At 40.8% G+C, this 20,625-nt stretch overlaps 1 protein-coding gene and 1 long non-coding RNA gene across 3 annotated transcripts in view; both read left to right on the forward strand.

Moving 5' to 3' along the window:
- The window catches only part of vps50 (VPS50 subunit of EARP/GARPII complex), a 76,701-nt gene extending 69,856 nt beyond the window's left edge, over positions 1-6,845 (forward strand). For both annotated transcript variants that reach the window (XM_028397315.1, XM_028397323.1), the window contains 3 exons: positions 2,434-2,555; positions 5,248-5,437; positions 5,521-6,845. In XM_028397315.1, the coding sequence (XP_028253116.1) occupies positions 2,434-2,555; positions 5,248-5,437; positions 5,521-5,640 (432 nt within the window). In that variant the 3' untranslated portion in view covers positions 5,641-6,845. The remainder of the gene's footprint in view (positions 1-2,433; positions 2,556-5,247; positions 5,438-5,520) is intronic.
- A 1,289-nt stretch (positions 6,846-8,134) lies between these two features.
- Positions 8,135-12,205, forward strand: LOC114447031 (uncharacterized). The gene is made up of 3 exons (XR_003671810.1): positions 8,135-8,273; positions 8,409-8,490; positions 12,116-12,205. It is a non-coding gene; the product is annotated as an uncharacterized LOC114447031 (long non-coding RNA).
- The last annotated feature ends 8,420 nt before the right edge of the window (positions 12,206-20,625 follow it).

A 20,625-nucleotide genomic window follows, 5' to 3' on the forward strand; every position in this document is an offset into this window, starting at 1 on the left:
GTTTTTCAGGCCTCTACATTCACAAGCAGAGAGGTCTGAAGGGCTCACTGTGGTGTGAAATTATGAACAGAGCAGCACCAAGCCAACACAAATCCTCATGCAATATATGTATCAGCATGTCTTGGAAAACTGGTGGTTTGATCGCACTTCAAATCACAGATGTTTCTGAAATCAGTCACAGTTAAAAGTTATTTGCTTATAACACGAGAACTCAGACTCACCTTTTCACAATCCCAGATGGCTCATAGATCTTTGTCTGGCTCTAGCTGTTTCGCAGTTAAGCCTAACTAATTTACCTCATCAGCCAAATTGCCTGAGAGGAAATCTCAGGCTTAAATGTCTTTACTGTGTCAAAAATGTCCAGCTGATGGGCCGACATGGCACATATTACAGCTGCCATGTCAGGTGCTAATAGCCTCCCCTGTCAACTTGTAAGACTCTCATAATACATATGGACATATGGATTGTGATATATGCTATGTTTTGTTGTACTGCACACACAAGAATATTTTATTCATGAAGCCTGGTTGATCACTTCACTTCGACAATAGCACTGATTTGCATATAAAGTGGCTGGGTAATGCAGAAGCCTCAGAATGACTTCATTGACGAAATGCTCAAGTCAGAAACTATTATGAGACTGTTTGTGAGCGAATGACATTTCATTCTTGAAAATTAATTGGAATGTATGCTTTAAAATTCACGTTCTATTTTTGAATACGATGCAGTTTGAATTAAAGTCGTCAGATGTTCATTTTCATCAATCACATTTTTTTTATGGGCCTTATGTTCAGCAGTTTGTTTCTCGTGAGCAGCAACATAATATCCTAATTGTATAATTTCATCCATAATTGAACATTTCAGAGTTCAGTGAGTGCACAACAGGAACTCCTGTCTGTGTGAGGCTTAATAGCTACACACCAGTAGCACAGTGCTGTGAGACTCGTTGTAGAAACACTACTCTTCATATTTGTGTCCTGTAGCCTGTGTCTAAGGAACACAACCCACATTAAATATGTCTTTTTATTTATTTATCATACTAAGATGTTACTACAGGTGCCAAATAAGTAATTCAAGGCACCACATCTAGTGAAATTACACAGTAAAAAATGTATGAATTCACCTTGGGAAGTTTCTAAACCCAATGACTACAGTATTGAACAGCGAATAAATGCACTTAATTCATGGCCTAGTGGATTAATACTTCCTTCCTCCACATTCTTCACTATATCTAAATTCTGTGTTTAGTCCAGACTGTCTAGAGAGTCTCAACTCTCTGCCTGGCAGTACAGTCCTCCCTCGGCATTCAGCTGTCTGTCCGGTTTGTTGAGATGGTCAAAAAACTTGCGTGTTGTTTAAAGATCTTGTATTAACGTTAGGAGCTCTCACTCCTTCAATTATTCACGCTACATACATACATACACAAACACGCAATGATGCGAGCGATCAGGAGAAAGTGGGACATCTGTGTTATTAAAGATCTTTGGAGCACAGTGAGGATAGTTAGCAGACTAACATGAAAACATTTTCTGAATGGCACACGATCGACCCGAACTCCCTTCGTGATTGACGTATTGGGCACCCCTGCTGTAAAATAATTTAACTGAAAAGGTTAAAGTAGAGTTGAAGCAGAAAACCCCATACACACACTCTGTAGGTGGCTTACTTTGCTGGGAAAAATAATTCAGTCTTTATTGATTTCATTTAGTTACTCTTAAAGTACATACTGAGTATTGTATTGAATGTATTACAAAAGACGTTCCTCTTCTTCTTCACAGTTAATTTTAGAAAGCACAGCACAGGGTGGTTTTGTAACACTATTCCAAGTAAAGACTGGTGTGTTGCTGTTGCAATGCCATCATTGAAGAGTTTGTATTGGTCCCTTAACTACTTCTGACAGCATCTGAATGTGTTAAATTTGTGTCCACACAATAAAACACTATAAACCAAACAATTAAGAAGTCTAGACATCAGCAGACTTCTGAGGAGCTGTGCAGGCTTTTGGCCAACATGGACAGAGACTCTAATTAAAGGAGAGTCTGTCCACTATCAGGAGCAGGGGCAACATGTGGACAGGGTTCACAGAGAGGCTGGAGTGAGCTGTGTGGGAGGAGACTCACAACAACATGCATAGCATTCATATTGTGCTGGTATCACGACTCCCTGTGTCACTATTATACATATGTCTGAATGAAGCTGTGAGAAGTAACTGTCAGATATGATCTCAGACACCTGAAAGTAACATAAGGGGATATAGCGATGTTGTATTTCTGTATGAAAATGTTTAGAAATATCACTTGTCAGGTGGTTTTCACCAGTTAACAATCAAGTATATTCAGATTGATTATACCTTCTAGCTGAAAAAATTATTTTTATTGTATTATACTAAAATTACTTCCCAAACATGTTTTTTTTTGCTTTTTTTTTACTCAGGAGTTTGAGCAATTTAACCAGAGACTCAGTGATGTTTCCAGACATGTACGAATCCCACTGCCTGTGTCCAATGTCCTGTGGGAGCACTGCATCCGCTTGGCCAACCGGACTCTTGTTGAAGGGTGAGTAAAATAATAACACACCCTTTAAACATGACAGCCTAAGGATATTTTAACAAAGCTGTTCCCAGACCCCTTTTCTATTAATTATGTGGATTTTAATTTACTCTTACTTTGAACACATCGGACTGCATTTTGTTTTTGCTACCACTTTAGGAGCAGTTCCTTCTTTCATCTTAAAGTTGGTACAACAGTCACCGATTTGGTGTACAGCAGACAATTTTGTGTATTAAAGATTTATAGATAATATCTCAGCAGCTATTCAAGTTGACACTAAATGATATGTGCTGCAAGGATGGACGAACACAAAGGCCAACTTTTTAGAACTTTGAATTATTCAGAATAGTTGTGTAACCAAGTGAAATGCAGGACAGGCCTGTAGAATACTGCTTTTATTTCTTAAAAATGTAAGTGTCCTGTCTCGTCTTGTGTTGACAGTCTTTTCTACTTAAAAAGATCTCTTCAGTTCTCCGCTTGCAGCCATAAATTCTGTCACTGAGCTTCAGTTGTGCACGGACCACAAACAGCAGATCTGAGTTATTGCATCACAGTGATTTGAGCCTCCCCAGTCTCAAAAAAACTTCTTCTTTGAACATCTGCATGTTATTTTTTTTTTTTAATTCTCTCCAATAGCATGTTTCCATGCAGTGTGAACACCAGGAGAATATATGGGACAATGTTGCCTTGTTTCTCAGGAGATCTCCTGCAAAGAAATGAAAGAAATGTCCATCCCATCCTTTCATTGTGCTGGCAACACTGTGCCAGTCACAACTATTCAGCCTCACCAAATGCCCATCAGGGAATCACCTGACACAGGCCACTTACAAACTGCAAAACGCTCTTGACACATTCCTTGTAATGCATTTCACCACTTTCTCCCTTCTAGGTGAGAGATATGGGCTGTGATAGGTGTAGACAGTGTGGCTGTATTTTAGTCCTCACTGTCTCTTTACTCAGCGACTGTATGTTGAGTGTAGGTGTGAAGAAGGTTTTTAGATGGAAAGTGTGATGATTACCCCTGATCAGACAGCATCACAGAGTCAGACCAGTGCTAGGGTGACTAAGCCAGACGATAACAACCGATAATTATCATATCACATTTTATTGGGAACAGGAAATGGGGACGGAGGTTGTGCACAAAGGCAACCACAGAAAGTTGTGCATGTTAAAAACGAATCCTTGCTTAGTGTTCTGTTTAAGAAGTCGACAGACCATTTGATATTAGGAATAGGTGGAAGGCATAGGTGGAAGGCAACCTCTGAGAAATGGGAACATGTTTACCTCCCTGCACATTTGCCGAGCACTTTCCTCTCATTGCATGAGAGAACTTTTGAACCCTTTCCAATGAGCAAATGGCCCATTACGACTGTGATGCTCGGCAAATTTAAGCCGCTGTTGCAGACTTCTACCTCCTGCCTGGTTCTCCCAGTACACTCCTTTCACACATACAAACACACACCCTCCTCCCAGCCCGCTGGCACATCAAGACAGAGTGGTCATATTTGTTTGTTTGTACTTCGACTCCCTCAGTCTGTTATTCAATTTCCCTGTCCAGTGCTTGTCTCCCCTCAGAGACTCACAAAAACAGCCCTGTTAGCATTCTGAATCTCAAACTCTCAGTACGAAACTCTGGCAGGCCTGACAAGTAAAAGCGAGAGAGAGAGAGAGAAAGGATGACAGCAAGAGGTGATGAAAGAGAGAGAGAAAGGTGAAGCAGAAAATGGAAACATAAGAGAGAAATGCTGAAGTGTGAGACAGAGAGTTTACAGAGAGCACGCCAATCTGTGTGCTGTGTTAATGTACTGGTGATGTCACAGATTCTGACCTGCCAGTGGACAACAGTCCTCCCCTGCCAAACACAGGAAACACAAACAGACGTTCACACACTGGTGTGTACCCTGACCCACACAGAGCTGACATGAGACACAGCTGTGTGGAACAGATTATTGTTATAGTATTTAAATGATGAACAGACACACACACACACACACACACATGTGTCCTTTGAATCATGTAAGGTGTTATAAAGGATAAAGATGCTGCAAAGCAGCTTGTAGCTTTACCAGACATCAACATACAGCAAAAATATATGGTTGACAGCTTTTCTGCCTACTGAGCCGCTTATTTGTCCACATGGTCACCAGCTACATGTGCTCCAACTGGAAAATCAAGTAATAATCAAATTCAGTTGCATTTTGGTTTTTGAGCAGGTGACTAACTTGCTCAACTTTGGTAGAACTTTGATATCCTTAAAAGTGAATAAAACATGACCATATGACAAGCTGAAACACAGTTTCCAATCCATCAGCAATTCACAGTGAAATTCACCATGGGGGTATAATGAAGACAGGAAGGCGTTACATCTGCTGTGGAAATGACACTCTCTCCACAGATCCAGACAAGTTTAACCATAATTTTACATGCATGATTTATTTTTTTGCCCCCTGGAATTAGCAACACATATGTATGACTGTATTGATTATTTTCAGAGTACAGAACACAGGAAAGTCGGTGTAGTTGAGCTGGGTGAGATCATTCAGGAGTGGAAACTGTATGGTGTGAAACATAACCCTTGGCCCTAACTGCGATGATTTGTAGGAATCAAAATGAAAAATGACATTGAATTAATATGTGTTCCAGTCATTGCCTACCTCTACCTGAAAACCACTAATTCCCCCTCTGTCCTCCACCTTAGTTATGCTAATGTGAAGAAGTGCAGCAACGAGGGCCGGGCCCTGATGCAGCTGGACTTTCAGCAGTTCCTGATGAAGCTGGAGAAGCTGACTGACCTGCGACCTATTCCTGATAAAGAGTTTGTTGAAACATACATCAAGGCCTATTACTTGACTGAGAATGACATGGAACAGTTCATCAAGAATCACAGGGTGAGAGCATTTGGGCTAGTGTTTGCTGCTAATGCTGACATGTGATTTAACTGGCTCACCTTGTGGTTTTTTTTTTTGTGCAGGAGTACTCCATGAAGCAGCTAGCTAACTTGGTGAACGTTTGCCTGGGTTCACATATAAACAAAAAGGCTCGTCAGAAACTTTTGGCCGCCATCGATGATATTGATAGACCCAAGAGATAGATTGAATCAAACCCCAGATGTCATCAACCAGCCCACAGAGACGGATACTCCCGCAGTGTATGAGGCGGAGCTCAGCGTCGAATGCCTTCATTTTCATTTGAGTGTACATGTGGAGACGTGTTGGAGTTTAAATGAACAACTCAGTATTAGTCAACTGCTAATCATTTCTTAATCTAGTCCCTATATGGTAAACAATTCACATAACCTGCTGAGTAACATAGATACTAAACTGTTTCTCTCTCAGCATGCTGCAGTTATTCTATACACGGTCAGAACACAATGCATGGGACCATGTTTTCAGTCAGTGGTTTTCCTGCCAAGCACAGATCTCCTCACAAAGCGTATGAATGGATGCTTAGTCACTCCAGACATCCACCCGTTTTCACACACGGCTACCTTCAGATTCAAGAAAACAACCAGTGAACATTTACGAGTCAGTAAATTAGATTAATGTAATGTAGTTAAGGTTTTGTGGTAAATACGTCCCATGAAAAGATTTGAAGGCCTCTGTTATCTGCACTCACACAGACCTGGGTTGAGTTATTATTCCGGCCTGTATGTTTGCTGTTTATTATTTTACTTCAGGGTATTTGTTGCACCTGACTGGAACTTCTGATTCTATTGTTTGTTTGTTTGGTCCATGAATGACATAATTCTAATATAATGATCATTCTCAAAGTAATATAAATTGCTGTAGTTAGGATTAAAACAGTTAGAATATATCTGCATTTGTTCACCTGTGTTCATATCTGAGAAGACTTCAGTCTCTAGTGTTTTTGCTGGGTGGTAAGATTTTGCTTATATTTTTAATGTTTGTGAGTGTAGTTAATAAACTACAATCGCTCTCTACCTTCACCCTCATTAGTTTAACCTGAGCAGACCTAGAGGGAGGTTTAACTAAACAAAAAGCAGCTTCATATATATATATATATATTGTGTGCAACTATTCCAAGAAGAATACTGTAAAATGTGAACGACGTCTGTATTTATTTCTTGCTTTGTGTCTTGTTTGGGTTTTTATACGACACTTGCTGGAAGTGTGCTGTCATTTATCACCTCTCAGTAGCTTGTAACTTATCACTTAAAAAGCAAATATTTATCAGTTATGTTAGGGGTCAAGTGCACTATAGTGAAATGATCAGTAATCAGTGTTGGAATTGTACCAGGATGATTCTAACACACATAATAAACACACTAACAATGAATGCTTGTTGTCTCTTATTCCCGCTCACTTTGTCCTTGTGGTGTCATCATTTCCGGCCTTTACGTTCTTTGTGCCGCTGCACTTGTATTAGTAGAGTAATGGTTGCTTTGTATCAGAATATATGAGCAGTACCTTAGAGCAGCGCCGCTGTCCATCCTAATGATGTTGTAGTCAGCCAGAGGCAGGACGCTGTCAGACTAATTAATGTGCTTTCCTGTGTGCTTACAAGCCCTCAGCTTTCCAATTCAGGGGGGACTGTTGATGAGGTTGAACAGACAGACCTACAAGGGACTCATTAGAACTTTGATGGCACATTCTTTCCTATTATAAAATAGTTTTTAGGTCTTAGTGGGTTTGATATAAAGTAGTCTGGTTTTAATAAAACCTGATGGGATGAAGCTAGAAGTGAAGACATTTGTTGACAGTAAAATGCTCTGTGTGTGTGGAATACTGAGAGTATGTGTTCCTCAGGTTGCCAGTCTTCCACACATGCTATCATTATGGAAGACTCTCCCTTAACCTTTACATGCACAGCAGATGTCAGCAGGGAATTTTAACACTCAGATCTGCTCTGTGGCTTCAGTTTTTCCACCTCACACCCATCAGCGACAGAGCACACTGAAATCTCTCAGTCATTTCTGCTGCTCTGTTAGCAACGTGCTCGTCCTGCAAAGCATCCACCACGGAGCAGTGTATTAGTCCTCACAGCTTTCACTGTCTTTAAATGATGCTATTAGAGAGCGGCACAATAAAATAAATCATTATCATATATTATTACTATTCAATTTTCAATCTTTTATAATAATGAGACTTTCAGATAATGTATTTATTTCCAGATCTCAATCTCTCAGGCAACCATTGTCCATCTCTCAGTATGTTTTCTTCCTATCCAGGGAGCCCTTGGTGTGCACAAGATGAGGCAAATTGGTGCCAAAGAAGGGTCAGAAAAAGTGCAATGAAAAGACTTCTGTGGATCAGTCTAGTAGCTGCTGCAGTACATCTCACAAAATAGAGCCAGACCTCTAGCTAGGAGTCAAACGTGGGATGTCACAGATATGAGGCATTACTGTGATGTCTTTAAAAAAGTGACTATTGTTTTAAATAATTATTTATCATGTTATTTACAATATTGTAAATAAACCAAAGCCTAAGTATCAGATCTGGCAACATAACAGGTGGCGCCATAGCACCAAAACTGGATGACACCCACTGTAGAAGAAGAAGAGGAGTAGGAAGAAGAAGAAGAAGAAGAAGAAGGCTGCTGGCCAGCTACAATCAGAGAGTTCAGTTGACCGACAAGAGCTTACCAGTAAACTCATCAGTGTGGGAGCTTTGAGTCTGTGTTGGAAGTAGACTGAAGTTCTGAAGGAAATACTGAGCACAAGGACACACACCTGTTCACCCTTCCTTATGTCCTCTAAGTAGAAGAGTAAGTTGCAGTTTGCTTGAAATAAGAAAGGTTACATCAACATCTTAGTTGGGTTTAAAGTTGTGTTGCACAATGAGTTATTTAATGTACAAAATATGATATTAAGATTTTTTTTAAACATTTTACAAATGTCAGGAAGTGTGAGAGAGCCAGGATCACAGCAGACTGCACACCTGCAGGAACAGAGGAACAATGTGCGACAAGAAACTACAGCAAGGTAAGACGCAACTCCAAACCCCTAACGTAAGGAAAGGAAATTGATGTAGTGAATTATTTGAAAACGTTGCCGGATATTCATTCAGTAGTATCTCTGGCAGAAGTTAAAAAGCTGTCTCCCACTCTCTGCCCACATTATTAAAATCCCTTTAAAACAGCCAAAGCCTCAGCAAACCAGCCCACACTACCTTTTTGAAGCTTTACCTGGTGTGTGTGTCTGTGTGTGTGTCTGTGTGCCCTTACTCCCCTTCTTTGGCCAACAGGGCCATTTATTATGAAGTGTTCCCTGATGTTTGCCTGAGGTAATATGAAATGGGGTGGAATGCTGTCTCCTCTTGCAGAAACTGCACATGTAAAGGTCATGAGTGTCAGATGCCCTGCAGAGATGAGGGACTCGACTCGGCAACAACTTCCTGTTTTTGCATCCATATTCTAGATACAATTGGGATGAAATGTTTGCAGCAGCATGAACAAGGTTGTTTCAAGAACAATCTACAGTTACTTTGATGAAACCTTGAAAGGCTGGCAGCTTGTGGAGGGACAGGGACAGGGAAAAAAGACACTTCTCAAAAAGTCATAAAATACCCTAAAAATACCCTGAACCCTGCTGCTAAAATGAGAGGACATGAGTCAACATCAGAGTCAGAGGGGGATACTGGCTTCTGTGTGCTCTCCAACAGTTGGCCAGGGGACTTCAGGATGCAGAGTGCCATGTGTACGACAGAACTGTGACTCCTGTGACTCATCACACTCACTGATTCACATGATGCACACGAGAGACGCAATATCAGCAGAGCTGTGATAGGGATGTGCATTTTGAAACACACAGAGTAACTTTACAGTGACAGTGTATGCTGTACAAACTCATTGTGCTATGTTCCTATAGTATCAGCTATGTAATGTTTGGTGGTGGACAGAAATACACACTGATTGCTGTTTTAAACAGGATTTTTGTACATTATTGTTTTTTGATGCTTCAATTTCTTGAGACATCTATGGGTGGTATCTAGCTGTGGTTGATACTCACAGTATTATTTCACATTCCCTGGTTTATTGTTGTCACTTAATATTGGACAAGCCACTGGATTTATACTCAGATAAATAGGAAAGTAAGTTATCTTTAAGTTTTTTTCAGTTTTTGATTGGCCATTCTACCGTCATGTCTTGCAGAGCTCTCCTCACCCTCTCTCCCTCTGGCTCTTTGATTCATGACCCTCTTGACACCACTGTTCCCACTGTAGCTGTGCGACAAGTTCGGAGTGCCCAGGCCAGATCATACCCTGCCCATGAAGGCATGGCCCAGTTTCCTTTCAGATAAAAGACCACGGTCTCTTTGCAGCCCAGAGTGTCTGCAACTCTGCCAAATTCCATGAACCGAGCCTGTAGAAATCACTATCATTCACTCACTGTCTGTTGATACGCATTCATACAGACTTCATTCATGTCTCTTCATACATATTTAACTGAGAACAATTGCTGGCAGGTTGTATTAGTTTTGTGTACTTGCACAATGATTTATAAGACGTGACAGCGGAGAGGAAACAAATAAAAGTAGATGTGACAACCAAACCAAAAAAAAAAGTGGTAACTATAGAGCAGTAAAAGTCCAAATAATTAGATCAAAAGTTACACACAAAAAAAGGTCTCCCGTTTAGAAAAAGATGCTTTTTATCAGTGGTCTCCTCTGTTAAAATTGTTTTAAATCTGCTAAAGCATGAAAACTCTTTGATAATCTCTTTGAAATTTCGGCTTTGATTAAAAACTCAAACTTCTACTGCTAATAATCAAAGACTGTTTGCCTGAATGAGCAGTGAATGATGGAGAAGGGACACAGTGGGATGGATTCTTTGTTCGACAAAAACAAGCAATGTGATTGTAACTCCATCTCCAGGAGTCAGTAGCACTGAATGGATATAAAAACACAGCGCAGCAGGCCTTGCTTAGTTTTGTCATTAGCATATCCTTTATTTGCAGCAGTATAAATTGATGTTTAGGTAATTAACTAGATGTCATGCTAACTATTTAGCATGCGAAACATAATAAATAGAATTGAAAATGAGTTTTTTGACACATCTGGGGGAAACAGCTCAATACTCGTCGTCCCCATCAGGTCACTTACGTATATGTAAGAGAGGAGACAGGAAGTTCATCTCAAGAGATACAGCGATAAAAAAAATAAAAATACCTGTTTGGGCTGTCAGGCAAACTGGAAGCCACATACACACATGAGGACCTTTTAATCTCAGTGTCTCACTCTGTAAGAGCAGAAAATCGAAAACTGTAACCAGGGAACTGTGCGCGGTTTAGACAAACCCATTTGCTCTCTCATAATGACAGCCAAGTGTTCAGAGAGCTTTTCATTAAAGCGGTCTTATTGATTTAGCCCTCTCACCAAACAAACCTGCGATGGAATGGGAATGTCTGCTGCTTCCCCCGAAGAAATGCCAGACATGTCTATTACTGTGCAGAGAGAGGAGTAATGTTCATGGAGCATGCCGCAAAACAAGCACAAATATGTTCAGTTTAATATTAAAACAAACGAAGGTACACAAGATCTACTGCACGTGTCTGCAGTTTGGTGTAAATACATAATTGGCTGGATGAAAGTGATGAATACCATGTTGCAGAACTAAAATCATTCATTCTGCTGTGTTAAATGAACATAATGGCCGTGGCTTCCCATCTTATTCACTGGCAGCAAAATGGAGGCTGCACAAACATTCAGCTTGGCCCTCTGAGAATCTTGCTCCATCAGTTGCTGCTAATTTGTTGCTTGACTAGCTGTGCTAGGGTGGAAACAAATGTTGTGTGTGCTGGTAAACACAAGCAGGGAAGCCTCTCAAGAAAGATTAAGGCAAAACATTAAAAGGGAAGACTGTCACTCAAAGTTCCACTGCAAGTTAACTAGAAGGCTCTTAGGTCTCAGAGAAGAAGAATGTAGATCAAAGTTTATCCCTCTAAAACTGAAGAATCATTGATGCGCATAATTATCTGATATTTTTGTCAGAGCATGCTGCTGTACTTCACACTTTTTACTTTCATTCGGCTGGAAATGCCCTCAAACAAAATACACAGTCGATACATGTGTCTTCCAGGAACGAGTATTGATTTTCTCTCCTCTGCTCTTATTTTTTTTTCTGTGTATACTTTCAGACTCTTTTACAGAGGGTGGAGGTACCTCACACCTCTCTTTTTTTTTTAAAGATTCATTTTCCATCCCTGCAGATCTGATGAAAAACTTGTTCCTGGTCAGTTTGCTTCCATCTGTAATGACTTTCTGTTCATATCTGTGTGTCATAATCTTAGGAAAATGGCCTCCTCATGCAATCTATGCAATGCCAGCTAATGACATTGTGATTCAGAGGGCATGAAGATTAACATATCTAAATGATACCGCCTGAGTGTTTAAGCCCTGGAAAGGAGGACTTGCTGAGGATTTATAACTGTATGAACCGACGTTACATTTACCAAATTATTCCTTTTTATGTTTAAAATGCCACCCCCCTTCTTTCCTCCCACATTCACAGAGGCTGTTCACTGATGAATGATATTCCTGCAGTGAATGAAAGGGTCAGAGAATGACATCTGTATGCTAACATAGGCCTTTGACTATTGCTGCTTTCCAGACAACTTTCCAGCCTCCTACTACAAAACCAGTGGAGGCAGTGGAATGCCGGTCGGATGTGACCTCAGTCAGACTTTACCACCTTCTTACCACACCGCTACAACCTGCGTCAGTGCCCGCAGGTAGGACTAAATCGCAGGCTTTTTTAGAGGTCAGACAGAGACTGCAGGTCTAAAGTGATGACGCTGTAAGTATAATGGTGTCAGCTGCTTTGCATCAGTGACTCTGTGAGTCTAAATCATGTGCTAGTTTAATGGCCTTTCTCTCCCACAAAACAAAACATCATCGCCCTGCAGCTGTTTTGTGGAATATTCATTGGATTTTAATATTTCTGAATATAGGCATGATTTTACATTATGTCTCATTTTCAGCACGCCTTATATATGAGTCACGAACAACAGTGGAAGAGTGTGAACCACACTAACAGCCTGATTATTTATACTAGTAAACAAACGGAATGACAACAAAAGATGTTCCATGTAATTTCATGGGTCTTGGCCTCTTTCTGTTCTCCTGTTCACAGCACTCCAAATGGAGTGATGGCTTTTGTGTGGCAAGACACCAGAGTCTTTTTGTTTCAGTATCTCATACATCTAGTTGTGTTTACGATTTATTCAGGCATTCATATGCAAATATATATAATGAGTGTGTGGATCCGGCTGTATAGTTAACTTACAAGAGTTAGTGTGTTAGTGCACTTCCTGTTTACACAGTGTCCTTAGATCACATGGTTGTTTTGTGGGGATAATTGAATACACAATGCGGGTCAAAATGTTACATTATTACCGGTTGTACAGTCATTGGAACATGATGTGACTTAGCACTATATGTTAAAGGTAGGGTTGGAGATTTTGAAAACTCAGTGAGAGTCAGCCAGATTTCGAAAGTAATCACACGCCCCTTTCTGTCCGAGCTCAACCCGAAGCCACGCCTCCCATCACATGGACGCGCATTACCTGAAGACGAGCTGCGGTCTGTGACTTCGGCCATCATGCACGTACCTCTCTGGTGCGCGCAGAGCAGGAAGAGAGTGACAACCAGCCAATACTCAGCGCAGGATCCACCTGGAGGATTGGCTGATGTTTTTAGCGTTTTATAGCTTCCACAGATGATTAATATTCTTTGCTTTAATGCGAAACTAATTGGTTGCTATCGGATTGTAAAGAGAAGTTACACTAATTTAACAAAAAGTGCATCAGAATGAAATCTCCAAACTCAAACGTGATCACATTGCAGGAATAACACCACAGGTGTGTGTTGTGATTGTTGGTTCATCCTCACGTGTTGCATGTGACAGGAGAACCTCCTAACAGTGACCCCAACAGTGATTACACGTCTTCTCATTTTTAACTGGATGGCAAAACAATGAAACTAATACATCATACTAGTGAAAGTAGGCTGCTCACATTCATACAGACTAATATCTCACACACCAATTTGTCAGAAGCTGCTTGGCACTGCTTTTAGTAACACAATCTGCACCTTCCATTTCAATCACTGGGTTATCATAAAGCCCATCATGTTCCTGTTGGATGTCCCTGTTTCTCATTACTCAGAGGAGAGCAGTGGCCTACAGATCAGCCGGTTTAAGGAAGTCAGAGTCAAAGCGACGCTAAATGAAGGTTTAACAGCACCTGCGCTACCCTCTAACTGTGACAGCTTTTCTTTTAATGGCAATTACACGCTGTTTTTGCTCCACTGTGTGTGTGTGTGGAAGAGATTCAGGGAGAAAGAGGGGAGAGCATATTAAAAAACTAGTACATACCATTTATAATACATGCTATGTGGTGTGACTGCTAAAAGCCAATGTTATGGCAAAATATATTTTTAAGCTCTTCATATTTGTTGAGTGTTGTCCCACTGAAAAAAGTTTTTTTTTCATCATGTTGTAGCTATAGCCACAAAACCCCCCCCCCCCCCCCCCACACACACACACACCCTGGTCCCTTTGTGTCCCTGCATGTTTCTGACAATGTGTTTTGAAGATTAGAAAGATTATTATTAATTAAGATCCTTGTTGAAACAAGCCGTGAATTGTTCTTTGATGATAGGATAGAACAGAGAAAGGTTAGAAACCAGCCGTCAGCAGCGGCCCTGATGATACACAATCAATTGACATTGCTTATGGCAAAAACTACCGCCCTGATAGATCTGGACAGCTTTGCAGAAGATGTAGCTGTATGTCCCTCTGGACTCCTGTCAAAGTCTATTCTCACACGGACTCCTTTTGTGAGACACTTTAAAGAAGATGACCATCAGCCCTCTTGATTACCTGTTTTATGTTAGCGTTGAGGATTTGCCATTTTTGATCTTGATGTTGGTAATCCTGAGGGTTTAAGTGCGTACCTGAGGGAATGAAGCTTATATGGAGACTGTGGGCTGAGCTCAGCGCTGGTTAACTGAGCGCTGACAGGTTTTTCAGGATCTCCCCCTGGATACACCAAGGATGATAGAAACCACAGACAGAGGGATAACTCATCCCTTTCCAATCCCGCATGGAGCCCAGCCAATATTATCCACGTATTCAAATTATCCCCAGGATTAACTTCAGGTTTTCCTTGTGAACTCACTAAAGTGGATGCATTATGCATCTGTCTTGTGCATGTGCTTGAATTTTCTCCAATTATTAAAATATTTACTCTGGTGGGTGCCTCCTGTTTCCTTTGAATACAAGCATCAGAGTAAAGAAACCCCGCTTCCTCTCTGCTCTGAACACCCCCCCCCCCCCCTCTTTGTTTCTGTCGTCCTTTAGTCATTCATCATCAGTGTTATAATTTATTATACTGCCAGAGTCTCAGTAAGCAAATCACCTGCATGAACATAGATATCACACAATTTGAGCACAATAACAAAAACAAGGATTTTATAGACTATCTTTTCCAGTTTATCTCTCTCCGTCACTTCCTCACAGCAGAGCTGGGTCTAACTCTTCAGGATTCCTCCATCTGTCATGTCTGCCTCTCATCTTTCATGGCTGAGTGTGCCATTACTTGTGTGTATGATGTTAGTCTTCCACTTCAGCTGACATCCTAAGACCTCTACAGTGAGACAGATTGGTGCTATCTGAGCTGGATTTAAGCTTGATAGGTGAAATGGTGTGTGTGTGTGTGTGTGTTGGTGAAGGTGCCACAGGCAGGTTTGTAGGACAGTAAACAATGCCTTATCTCATGTGGAAAGTGGTTATGCGGCCTGTCCTAACCTGGTGTGATACATCAGCCCTCCGGGGGGAGAACACACTCTCTTCCTTTTAAAGTGTGTGACTTACATGGAAGTGTTAAGGTGTTGAAGTGATATACACACACACACATAATAATTTAGATGCTTTCATTTGGTCTTTATACATTTATTTCTCCTTGAATCAATAAAAAAAAATCCCCTGCAGCAAAGAAATTGTTCCCATACAAGCTGGTGTTGGCTGACTATCCGTTTCCTAACACTTACTTGTATTTGACTCACATTTCTTCTTTCATCATATTTGCCAGGAGTATGTAACCTTGGTTCTCAAAGGCAGAACTTTGTATGAATGTGAACAAAGCACTAGTGTGGAAGAATATCACTCATCAGGTCCTTATTTCCAGTCAGCGCTATCTCTTCAAACCTCACTTAAATCGACACTGCAGGGATAGTAAAACAGGAATAAGTTAGTGCTGCTCCTGCTGTGCTGAGACCCCTCATAAAATGTTTTGAGTGCCTTGGAAAATCCGAGAGCGCAGTCTATGCATGGAAGAGGAACTTTGGCTGCTTACCCTGCATTTAACAAGGCTCTGTGGTGCTTTAACTTTAAGCACATTGGCTGTGAGTTATGACACTGGGGTACATGCTTTTTTTTCAGTAGATGTTGAAATTTGTGCATGTGGATGTTTGCATGTTAGCCGAGTGGTATCATGACCTTTTTTTTCCTCCTTGTACTCTCTTAGCTCAGGTTCAGCCTCGCCTAAATGTTACACCCTGTTGTATACTGTGGCTTCACTCAGCCGTATTGTGATCGTGAATTTGGATGACAACCTGGTCTGAAAGGCAAACGACCTTTTAAGATGCTCTCAGCAGGGGGTGCGATTAAACTTAATGCCTTTCACTTTGATTCTACATCAAAGTCTATGGAAAAAAAACTCTCTCTCTTCTCCTGCATCATAAAAAGCAATGCTTTCCTGTGACCATGTACAGTGAATGTTTATACTGAACAGGCATTCCAAATTGCTGAGTAATACCTCCTGCATTTAAAGACCTTTTCAGGATAGACAGAAATATGCATATGAATCAGACTTTCAGCCACCTCAGCAAGGAATAAATCCATTGTTGAACACTGCCAGAGTGCAAATAAACAGACAAGTAAAAGTGTTTGCCTCCCGCATTGTTACAAAATGGAAGTGTTTGTATCTGTGTAATTATTTTGACGCTGTTCTGCGTTTATGTTGTCATGAATGCTAAAAAAATGAACCGATGCAGAATCCAAAAACACAGCAACAGAAACAAACAGTTGTTCAGTGGAAAAAAACTGCTCCATGTTGTCTATCAAGTGCCCTGATAATTAATAAATCTGCCTCACAAATCTCATTAGTGCATAATGAGGGAACAAGTGCTATTAGAAGGACATAAGTGAGACGGTTATCTGCTGAGATGTATGGTTGGCCCCTGGCAGACTGACAGGCTCACCCTTTGCTTTTAGGACAAACAAGATGTGAGCGGAAGTCTTTGCTTTACACTCTGTTTGATGCGCTCAGGGGGAGATCTGAATTCCAAACCTACAATCCGAGGCTGAGCCACAGGTCCTCGTCAGGTGGTTTCTTTTGCAGCAGAGTGACTCCACCTCTTTGTCAAGGTCATACAGTAGCTGCATGGCAAAATGTGCAGCAGCCTGAATCCTCCTTGGTTACTGCTTTCCTCCCTGTATGGTTAGAAGAACATACTTTTTTTTGTTCGTTTTTGCTATGTTCTCTCTCTCTCTCTCTCTCTCTCTCTCTCTCTCTCTTTCTCCTTTTTCATTTTGCCAACTCAAACAAATTACTGCTATATACTGTGATGCCTCCGGCCCATCATTCCCCTGCTTCACTGTAAAATAAGATATTAAGATGAATGTGGTAGTAAATATTGTTAAGTGGATCAGTGATCCGCTGCAGGACACTGCCTTGGCACTTATGTTCTTAATATCAAAGGGTTTGAATCAAGAGGGCTGAGATAATTATCACGCAGCGAGCATTGTCTTCTAATAATACATCAAAGTGTTGCAGCTCATTTCAGATTATAATTTATGAGCACTGCTCTGTAATTGAAGGAGGAGTTATTTCATTAGGTAATCACTACTCATCATCTCTCCTTCAGACTTCTATGGGATGCTTATTTCCTGAAGAGGCAAACACCATCAAGTGGAAATCCAATAAAAACGCTGATTGTTCTGAGCTCTGTGAATAAATTGACTTTGGCCTTTGACTTTCTGTAGGCGACTTGAAAACACAGTGCAGGGGATTCGGGGATCATCTGCCAATCTGTTTTTCCTGCTGTGCAGTTATTATTTATGAAGATCCTACAAGTGTGCAAGTGTGATGTTGAAATGTGTATAATGCCTGAATACAGCCACTGTAAATCCCATCACGACTCCTCCTATATCTGTGGTGCAGAGATACAGCGATGGTTCAGATTAGCCCCCGAGGGAGAGCAGATTTTGATGGTTTGATTTATATGTCTTTGAGGCAAAGGCATCAAACACAGCAGGGGGGGTTCTCACACGTTTTGCTCAAAATACTATGGCTGGCTCACATGTTCAGGCGTACGTGCATTCATATGCAGCATGAAACTTTGCACATGCCTACGCACGCATTTCGATTCAGGAGGGAAGTCTTACGAACATGTCCTCCTTTGTTGCTGTCGCCAACGCTCCTAACATGAGCTGTTTGCATTACAGAGCAGCATAGAAAGGCACAACAGCTGTTTTATAGACTGACTGCATGTTAACATCCTACTATATGAACATTATAACAAATCCCAGTGCTTCTTTGTCATAGTAGAGGTTTCTACTCTGCACTTATGTGTAGATTTAATTCAAAGTTGTGCATTGGGCGGGCGTACACACTAAAATTTAAGACTTTGAAATCCATTATTCAAGATTTGTTTATTAATTCGTTCAGAATTCCTCCGTGGTTTCACAGTTGTGACGCCAAACTTCTGAAAGCACACCTTTGTTATTCTTTAAACTTTTTTCCTTAATGTTTATCCTTGCTGCAAAAGTGATGATTCAGACACTGTCAGAAAAAAAATAAATTCATAGACTGAGTGTGTGTCCTTAAAGATGACATTTAGGGAAAAAAAATCTCACTTTTTTTCTGAGCTTTCATCCTCACCACCTTCACAGCTCAAATGTAACGTACAAAATGAGATGCAGCATTTTTATTTGACAGATTTAAAAAGTTATGTTCACACCAGTTGCGTATAATTTGTTCCCTCTGAGACTTTTTTATTGTGTATATGCTCTACTGGTCAAACACAAGAATCTGTGCCTACATCTTGGCGGTCTTTGGTCTCTCGGTGCTTCAGGCATGTTTGCTCACAGACCGTGACTGTGAGCTCGGTCGGCGTGTGCTGCAGGGCTGAGAGCGGTGGTACACTCTGTCCAAGTATACAAACACACACAGAATAGCTCCAATAGGAAACGAGTATTCAAGCCTTTGTGTGTAAGCCCACTGCATGAGAGTGAACCCTGTCCTCTCCTCTTTGTTCTCCTACCTACTGCAGCGAGGCTCTGCCGTAATGAATTTCTGGCCACGGAAGCTGAAAATACCCCAAACCTTGGGTGAAAGAGTGGTTCAGTGAGCAGTCAGTGCACTTGAGCTGGAATGACATGATGCCCAGTGTGGGATTGGAAACGGAAGAAAAGTGACCAAGCGTGACAACAACAATCTGAGCAGTTACGGCTACATTTTTGAAGCCAAGCAGTCATTTCATGTTTCTAAGCAACAAAAACCGAGCACATGATCATTCCTTTAACATGATGTGATTACAAGTTTTGGTCCAATGTTCTGTGAGATTGTTGCTGTCAGCCAGCCGCTGACATTCTTCTGAAGTTTCCCAGGCCAACATGCTCCCAAGACAGAAACTGTTTAAAAACAATTTATGGCTTCCTCCTGACTTTCAGCTTTTGTTCCACTGAAGGCGGTGTCTCTGACAATCAGGGAGATTTCACTCTCACTGTGTCCTGATTGTTGCATAACTTCTCCGTCTCTTCATATTCAGGACAGCTTGCATACAGCAGGCAGGCTTTCTGCTAAATATACGATGTGGAGATTCTTTGGGATTAGGAGTAACAGTCCCATCTAATGTCTTCACCATCATGCTATTATTGCCTCATAAACTATGAATTTGCAGGAGGACGGCTCTTCCCTTAGCTGAAGCATTAAGATTCAGCAGAGCCTGAAATTGTGAATTATACAGCATGCATCCAGAGGATCTCTCAAGTTAGGGCTTCTAATAATTCCAGGGAATGAGCGAACATCCATCTTTAAGACTGTATCAGTTGAATTTTTATTGATGGTGCTGATACGTGAGTTCAGCTAAAAGTTTAGAATAAAATGGGCTGTAAAGGCGCTGCCAAGTTTAAGGGATCACACAACAAGACACCAAATAGAGTAAGACTTCCTTTGTTTCCCCGGCACACTCATTATCCAAAATCTCTCAACCCTGAAAAATTGACGAGAATAGTGTGCTGGATCATCAGAGTATGTCGCAGGAATGCTGGAAAAAAGTGTGTGTTGGTGGGGAAACAATATATATGGAGTCTGTTAGCAAATTAATCAAAAATAACTAATATACCTTTAATTATGAAATTCTACAAATTAAAAAACAGCTTGTTAATGTGATTGCTGTTATCTTAGAAAATAAAGAAAAATGTTTCGTTTATGCTGGTGGTTTTGTCCTAAAAGGTTGAAAAAAAACACTAATCACTTTGAATTTTTAGAAAATGCAATTTTATATCATTTTTTTTAGATGATGCAGGTTAAAGTTGAGAGGGAGAACAAGACAAAATGTCAGGTGAAATAAACAACAGGAAGGTAACAAAAATAGTATTTCACAGTGCAATAAATCTATGATGTACACAGGGCTGCTTTGAGTTACTCAACATGGATGAATTTTTTAAATATATAAACTCCTCAGCACTAATAACAGTGTGATCCAGCACATGGCGCTGTAATAACGACAGAGCAGCAGATAAATTTAGCACTAAAATAAATAACACGTTGTCTTCCTCATGAAGCACTACTCTGCCAGCATGATTGTCACTCTCTGCTCCTTCCTTACATGTAGTGAAAACCTCACTGAAACATTATTGCAATGGGTCCCAGTGTTTAATTCAAGCAGAACAAAGCGTACGAAGTAAGACTGGTGGTGAACGGCACTAGCACGGCTAGTAACTAACCTCATTCCTGACTTCAATAATTTGATCCATATAATTCGATTTGCTAACCTGATTTACAACAGATTTAATGCAAGGAGCTTGCAGTGATGAGTGCTCTGATTTCTAGA

Source organism: Parambassis ranga, chromosome 2 (genome assembly GCF_900634625.1).
Source record: "Parambassis ranga chromosome 2, fParRan2.1, whole genome shotgun sequence".
Classification (NCBI taxonomy): Eukaryota; Metazoa; Chordata; class Actinopteri; family Ambassidae; genus Parambassis; species Parambassis ranga.